Source organism: Morchella sextelata, assembly GCF_020137385.1.
Source record: "Morchella sextelata strain SCLS chromosome Unknown scls_7, whole genome shotgun sequence".
In the NCBI taxonomy this organism is placed as follows: domain Eukaryota; kingdom Fungi; phylum Ascomycota; class Pezizomycetes; order Pezizales; family Morchellaceae; genus Morchella; species Morchella sextelata.
The window spans coordinates 1,172,458-1,180,922 of record NW_025408622.1 but is presented as its reverse complement, the minus strand read 5'-3'; the positions used below and the strand labels follow the sequence as shown (position 1 = coordinate 1,180,922).

Below are 8,465 nucleotides of genomic sequence, written 5' to 3'. Positions count from 1 at the left end.
AGTAGTCCCCCCTCGTGCAGCCCTCCAGTTAAATATGTAGTTAGGTTCACTAAGGTTGAATCCCAGTTGTGTGATGAGGGGTACAGGCTACAGCATCACCTGGATGGGTAGGGTTGCTTTTGAACAAAAGTTTTTCCGTGATTAAGGTCACGCAATTGATTGACAGTCTGACACGTCCCATGAACTTGTGAGGTGCAATTTTTTTTTTGCCCAGGGTATTTGATGCGGGTACCATGGTAACCGTTTGCTCCTCAAGCTGCACTATGTATGTCAAGTATGTGTAACATTGAAAGTGTCATTGGCGAAAGATTATTTGGGTCAGGATGCTGTGGTGCCCTACGCAGTGACAACTTTTATGAACAATTACATAACGGTACTAGGGTGTTTATTCCGAAAACTGTGGAGAATGAGAATGAGGAGTCCGGTCGACTTTTCCAATTAGTGAATTACCCTTCCAATCGTCGATGTGAAACGGATGTCCGTGAGAAGACTCTCGTCAGTTTTGGGCAAAAAATACCGATTTTCACGCCAGAGGATTAATATGTAGGTACACCACTTACCAGAGAAGTTAGAAGAGTTCTGACCTGCCACGCGCACAAGCGTCGAAGCATCCATGGAAGGCGGGCAGGATGGCCGAAATTTGGCATACCAGGACCAAACTTCGCGGGTTAGCATTTAGTGCATGTAGTTGAGTTGTTTTCCCGTTCCCTTTTGGTTCCGCACGCGACCCATCTATGAATAATCAACCATTTGTCCTGTGCGTTGGTGAATTTGATATCTTGTGAAACTTTTTTTAACCAATCTGTTCCTGAATATCTTTTTCCAAGATTGAGTTATGTATCAGATCACGACATATAGTATTTGTATTTTGAGCCATATCAAACATGGAATATACGACCGAGTTATCCATTTGAATGAACATCTCCGTGTCTCCGTGTCATTGACCTGGGCCGATGGTTGGTACGAGCACATCTTTACCGTTGAGATCTGGGCAAGGGAACCCCCGCGAAGTGCGAGGACAGGAGCTCTACTCGTAATTTCATAGCGTTTCCGAACACGACCAATATTGCATGATATACAAAAAGGTGGATTTAGCGCTTTTTTGTATGTTATGCAGTAGCAGTCGTGTTCAGAAACGTCATGAATTTACGAGTGGGTCTGTATGGCCGGCTTGTTAACTCTTATGTAGAGTAGGTACACTAGGGACGGACGGACTCTTGATGTTTGATTTGACCGGAGGATGTGGTGCTGCTCTTCTCCCTGAGGCTAGGCATCGCTTAGCTATCCGCCAAGCATTGTACTCAACCCTATGCAAGGATCTGTTTTTCTTTCTTTCTTTTCAGGGGAGGAAAAAGAAAAGAAAGGAAAAGAAGACACTTGGGCCTTGGGACATCGTCGTCATTAAAGCCGTCAGTCCGCTTGAGATTTAAGCGTTTGACCTGCGTTATTAGCGCCACAGCCGGTTTGGCGTTTATGGATCCCACGAAGCGGGATCGTTTTTGCAGGGTGATCCGCCCATAGACCAGAATAAGCGGTGCTTGCGGGTAGTTGGAGAGGGTGCAGGTATGTGCTTAGGAAGATGAAGAGTCCAGGCCGCCCATTTTTCACACACGGTTGTCTGGCCTGAGTAGGTACACACGAGAGTGCATGTACACACGCGCCTGTGTAGGTACTGGTGCTCGAAAGTACAGATGTAACGTATTCCTTGGTCTAGATTTCGAACCACAGACCCCACAGGGGTGAGTGGATAAACGAGAGGGAGATCCCCAAGAGACAATTATTGGATGACCGCATCATGCATGAAGGCAGATCATTGGCATGGGGAGAGGAAGGAGTGTTTTGTGATAAGTTATCCACCCATGCATAGAACATCATGTAGTGTATCCCAACCTCTATGTACCCTGTGTTGACTTGTGCGACCAGATAACAATTTGCCGTGGACCCCCGCGCGGGGGGAGTTTCACGAGCCTTTGATGCTTCTTCTACCCAGTCACTCTATCACGAAATCGGGTTTCCTTTTTTTTTCTGGCTCCCCATGCCTTGTGCCCCACAATCTCGGGCGCATTAAAACAATTGCTGCTGCTGCCTCCGGATCGTCACCACGGCCGTGCTTCCCGTTCTCGGAGCGGCGGCAATGGAAGATTCGATTGATTTTGGTACGGTCCAATAAGTTGGGCGTTCCTGGGACGTGGTGGTGGTGATATGAAGTGCTGATTAGAATTTCCTCAAGTACGCCCTTGCATAAATAACAGTGCCGTATTTGGGCAGATTCTATAAAATGAGGGAATAAATCTCTACTGAAATTTAGCCACAGCCAATGATCATTTCCGTCGTTGAAATCGCCAGCTAACGAGTTAAGATAAAATACTGCACTTCCACATGTGCGGAGCGTGATGATTGGAATGTCATCATTGATTGACTGAAACGAGTGGGTGAGCAGGGAGTTTCTAGACACTCAAAACTTTATTGCACAATTGCGTCCCTGATTTGTAAGATGTAGATTACGAGCTCTCATTTCGCATTCTGAGGGCCGATATGTGTTATCAAAGACAATGGCAAACACCAATTTCAGCCTACTCTACACAGACGTGTGAGCTTGTGTTATTAGGTCGGGTGTCTGCCCTCGTCAATTGCGAAATTCATATAACATCGTCTGATGCTTCGCTATAAATGGATACAAATGGCCCTTGGGAATTGGGATCAGCATTTCTAGACGCTTGCTGTCGCGGAGTGACTGATGGTGCAAATTTCCCAGTCCACTGGAAGGGATTAACTTCTGTTGCCGACGTTTAAGAAGAGGGCGCATATGTGAGCTCACGGGAGAGTCGCAGTGATGCCAGTCACAAGGTGCAGCCATCTCAGGAAGCGCCTGGAGAATTTGTTCTTCCCTTGACTAAAAAGTAGGTACAGCACCATATCATAGGAAAGAGTTGTTTAGTGATACATATCAAGTTGAAGGTTTGGGAGCTTGTCTCGACGCGGGTTGCACCAGTAAAAGGGCCTGACAGCAGTCACACATTATTAGAATCCCATGTGCTGATAGGCTAGGAGTGGTGATAGATGCATAGGCATTCCAATTTGTTGACTTATTCCCATTTGTTGACTTAATATCAATGTGACTTTTTGTCTGGACTATGGTTCGACCTGTTTCAATCGCCCACCTTCGGCTGCTGCACATACCGACACACGTTTCTCATCTGAAGGGTTTATAACAGCCCATAAGCAAGATCTCAGCGTTTCAAGCATTTGTTTGGTTTCATATTCCCCAGGCTGCGAAGCCACAAGTGAGCTTAAAACCCCGAGACTCGAGGTATGTTAGTTCTCTTGATCGAAAAATTCAGGAAGTTGTTGGCTCCGGACCCTCAGGTATGGCGAGCGGCCTTCCTCCAGCGGGTATGATTTTCGCTGTCTGTTTATTATTCCCCTCTTTTGTGACTCGTGATAATCTTGTTTTCGTCGAATCAACAAGAGGCAATTCTTCTGGTCATCCTGTTTAGAGGCATTCATGGTCCAATTGAGCTTCGCTTAATCCCGGTCTCCACCGTCAAGGGAAAAAGTGGTGCCACTTTTTATTTTTTTTTGGAGCTCGCGCTCGTGTCCTATCGGCCGACATAGAGTAGCAGGGGTGAGCCTTGTGCGGTCGCCTGGTTTTGTATGCTTAGCCTCATTTGTCCGACAACCAAAGATCTCTCTCCTGTAGAAACGTTTTGAATCAGAGAAACTTATCTGTGTAGGTAGTCCCTTTTGTTTTTTGATTGTTGTTCTCATGTTCCTTTTTCTTTATTTTCCTTAGTTTCCGCCGTTGACGTCAAGGAGATCGCGCACAATTTCGTTTCCCTACAACAAATGTCGTTTCCCTACACCAAATGTGATGGATGATTGGATGCACGCGACACACACGGACAGAACTCCTAGGGCATGCTCTTTTTTTTTTTTTTTTTTTTTTTTTTTTTTTTTTGTTGTTGAGGTGTTGTTGAACCTCCACATAGGGGACAGTGAAGAGATGGAAGGGTCATGCAATATCGAATCTCATGCACGGTGAGCACACTATTCAGAATCCGCGGCAGTTTCCTCGAAAATCCCGACCAATTTGAGCACGGTTTTGTTCAGGGTCTTTCTCTTTCTCTCTTTACTCTTCTTGGCACACTCTCTCCACTTTTAATTTTGAATTTTTCTACTGGTGCTAGCGCACGTGGAAAAAACAAAAGGGTCCAAGGAAACTTCTTTAAGTGATGGTTTAGGCCATCCGCTTTTTCCTCTCCTAGTTTATCGAGATGTTGAACGGCAGCAGTTACACGATAGCCGCGAGTAACGTGCAACTGGCAAGGAATATTGCGATATTTTGTCCAGACAGTGTAGAGATAGCGAGTGTCTGTAGGTGGTTAACTGATAAACCCCACATACGCCTTGTCCACCGATTGCTGTAGCCTTTGATGGATGGATGGATGGACGAACGATCCCAACCGCGCGCGCTGTTTATCAGTATTTAAAGCGGGGTTCTTTTCAGCGCACCAGCCGCGGAGAGGGGTGGATGTTCTGTAGGATCCCTCCTGTGAGGACCATGCATCGCTACTCTACAAATAGCAAACGGGATGACCTAGGTCGCAAAATCCTTAAAATGAGGACAGTGAGGTCATGTCTAATCGCAAGGGAGAGGATCTTTTCCAGGTTACAGTCGAGGCAATGAAGATCGGTGCCGTACGTGCATAGGGCGGAGGAAAGTTTTTTTAAAAATCATTTTGGTTCTGTTGGCGATAATTGTTACAGAAAGAGGAGATTTGGGAGCCAATGTATTATTTTCATTATTATTATTGTTATTATTATGTGCTGTATTATTAAACGCCTCTTGTAGTGACGATCATCGGCCTTTGAAAGCCAAAGCCTCAGTCCCGAATTCCGCCAAGCCGGTAGATATCCGGAAGAAAAGAACTGTCGGTGAGGAACTCATAAGTTAGGGACGGGGTGGCTGTTCTGGGCGGGGATTGGAGCGATGAATAAGAAAAAATTGATCGGATTCCGTGAAGCCGTCGGCCTTGGACAAGAGGAGGGAGGGATGGTAGAAGGAAGGGTATTGTCGTGCATGAGGTCGTGGCGATGACGTCTGTGCAGAGTTACCAAGCAACGGTTGCCTTGGAGGATTCATTTGTGGGGGAGAAGAGTGACCAGGGCCTAGGGGGGGGTCTATTGGATGACAACCGCGAAGTTGAGGGGACTAAGTGTGGCAGTGGGGTTGGTACAAAACAGAGAGTAGAGTACTTACCAGTAGGTACACATGATATACTTGTCTCGAGGCTGATGAAACCTGTATTCGCCAGTCGTTTATTCGTATCATCCATCTCACATCTCCGCCTTCTCTTTCTCGTTGGTTGTTGTACTGTTCCTGTTCGCAAATTTGTTGAGGCTGCCTCTGATCACGAGAACGGCCCCCATTGAGTCTCGTATGGCTGAGTAAAGGACCGGCTTTTCGTGAGAGAGAGTGATTGATGATCCTGGAGATCAAGTCGACATTTCTTTGCTCAGCCGAATATGGTCAAAATGTATTTTTTTTAGAGGGAAGATATTGGATTAGACATGCGAATCGATGGCGAACGAACGGAATGTGAGTTTTTCCTTGATGTTTATGATAATCGCGAACGCTGTACCGTACCTACGCGTCCATTTTTTCTTTTTTCTTTCAATTCAAGAGTTCATAAAACAAGATTACCTTAACCCGGCGCTACAGTAGAGTATATCGAGAATGAGGTGTAGGATGGGGGTGTGGAAATGTGTTTGGTAACAGGTGATTTTTCAACCTGAAATAGCTGAGAACGGACCGGCTGGTGTTAGGACTTCTTGTTTTCGTGGAAGGGTTGCGTGGATCGATATTTCTTGGCAAATGTGAGGAGAGCATAAGAGCCGCTGGTATAGGGGTGCTTCCGATGCGTGGCTGGAAGTGTGAGTGGACCCTTGACGGGAGTGACGTTATCTGCTTCGGCTGAAACTGCGAAATTGCGTTGGGGAAGTCTGAACAGAAGCGTGAGACATCGACACAACAGCGGACCAGGGAAGCAAGCGCATGGCCTACCTCCCGGGAGTGAGCTAGGAGCATGTATGTAGGGACACAGGTGGGTAAGGTGCTCTAGATACAATGTACCTAGAAGGCCTCAAGACCTACATGTAGAGACTCAACTCAACTCAGAGTAACCAACCCCTGCCTTCATCTTTCGTCACCATAGCAGATCCATACCAGCCGTTGTCTACTGGCAAGATCCATTCCATACTCACCAGACCTTTCCACCCACCACCTCCTGCTCCTCCCCAAGTAAAGCAAAGCCATCTGGCCCGCCCAACCCTTACAGCCATAATTATTTTTCGAGGAATGAGTGTGTCTTTGTCCGTTCATCGTCAACTGTCCCCCCGTGTATCTCGGGACGCGCCAACCTTGCTACAACAGGCTTCTTCATACTCTTGATTGCTGCGGCTGGCTGTGTTTGACCCACCGTTCCCATATTAGGGATTCTATCTGTCTACCCATACCACTGCGCCAGAGTACCTATTGTTACTCCTGCTACCTAACCTACCAGTCTTCTACCTGCTGTGACCGTCAATCGTCAATCACTTCCAATACCTTCTCATCCGCTTCTCCCTTACGCCTTCCTCCTCCTGCCAGCTCCACTACACCCACCAACCACACCCACAGTGCTCGACGCTACTAAAGAGTAAAATAGCATAGCGTCGATAATATTCACACACAAGAAGGGAGGGAAAAAAAAGTGAATTACAAGCCAGACCAAGAGAAAAGGCTAGGATAAAAAAAACAAAAAAAACAGGCAGTAGGCAAACACAGACACCTCCTAGCGTAGAGTCACTACTGCCGGTCCCCCCCTCCCCCCTCCCCCCCATTGGCCCCCAATCCCAATTATCTCGCCCTCCACCATCTACCACCGCTCCCCCTCTCTCTCCGTCTCCTTCTTGGAATCGGTGTTTTGTCTTTTGATCGGTTTCCCTCCCCGTCTCTGTCCGTTCTACTCTTGCCCTTGCCGGGCCTTTTGCGACTTCAGTTTTCTCCTCAATACGCCCAAGATTGTTCAGGGTCACTCCCCGTTTGCGCTGCAAATACCAAGAGAGAGAGAAAAAAGGCCACTGATCCATCGACTGGTACCTACGTCAATCTACCACATATCATTTCGCTTTTAGGATACAGTTAGCAGTCAAGGCAAGCGTGACCACGTTTCGTCGTCGGCCAGACACCCAGCAGTGGGAGTCAGTCTACTCTGACCCCTTCCTCTCTTTGCACACCCACACACCCTACAAGCAACACAACAAAACCACAGACAACTCAGGAAGAAAGAACATCTGCTCTGAACGAGCAAAGTATGGAGTTTTCGACAGTGTTTCGTGGTAGGCATCCTTTTCCTTATATCCTTCATCCGATGTTTGCCCCTCATTTGGTTCTTGATGAAATTGCCTGCTAATACGTTGGGTGAACTGAAGGTTTTAATGGCGCCCAACCTGCGCCAAATGGTTCTTTAATAGCATCGATCGTTCACCCCAAACTCATTCTTCGATCAACAACCACTCTCCAGGTAAAGCGGGTAATAAATCTAAATCCCGAGTTTGCATCACGAATAAACTTTGTCAGATGGTCTCCCTACTTGGACGGATCCTTCTCATCGCCAGCATGGCATGGTATTCCATTGATAGGGAAAAGAAGAAGCGGGATTGATAAGTCAGAGTCAGAAGGTGGAGGACGGCAAAGAATTCTGGTAGCAGACGAGCAATCAATACATGTATACGATGTCGACGATGAGAAATGGACCGTTTGTATCAACCAAGGATTCGGGGGAATTAAGAATGTCGAGTTTGGCAGAAATGCGGACGAAGTGGTTGTATTTTCAGAATTTCAGGTAAGACTTATCGGGCATGGGGGGTATTTGATGGCTTTCTCACCAAAGTGACCTTAAACTAACATGCATTGCAAGGAAAAGCTCAAGGTAACTGTGTGGAATCTGAATACATCAAAACAAATCGAGATTCTTAACCCAAAGTTTCCGACAAAGGGTGAGTACAGTCGTTTACGACATCCATCCTACGCCCCTCGATATTAACCAAGTATAACATTAGGTTATGGCTATCGCCCCTGCACCTCTCACTATGCCCTGCTTACGCGCTCGGCAACACACGACGTTATCAGTGTTCATCAACACACTACCTATAAACTGGCGTCAAGCTTTCAGCTTCCTACCTTGGATGCCCAAGGCCTAAAATGGTCTCCATGTGGGCGTTGGATTGCGGTATGGGACTCTGCCGCTTCTGGATATAAGGTTTTGGTATACACTGCGGACGGACATCTTTACAGGACCTATGAGAAGCCATGTGAGGGTTTGGGCGTCAAGAGCGTGGAGTGGAGTCCAGGCGGGGATTTTTTGACGATTGGAAGTTATGATGGACGATTGGCATTCTTGAGCAACTATACTTTTTCTCCG

At 46.9% G+C, this 8,465-nt stretch overlaps 1 protein-coding gene across 1 annotated transcript; it reads left to right on the top strand.

Annotated features, from left to right (window-relative positions):
- Positions 1-4,635: 4,635 nt before the first annotated feature.
- H6S33_011986 (uncharacterized protein) lies at positions 4,636-8,465 on the top strand (the record flags this gene model as incomplete). Its single annotated transcript, XM_044843347.1, has 6 exons — positions 4,636-4,698; positions 4,768-4,790; positions 4,853-4,935; positions 7,474-7,886; positions 7,962-8,040; positions 8,104-8,465. Coding segments are annotated over 6 exons (1,023 nt in total), but the record flags the coding sequence as incomplete, so codon positions are not given.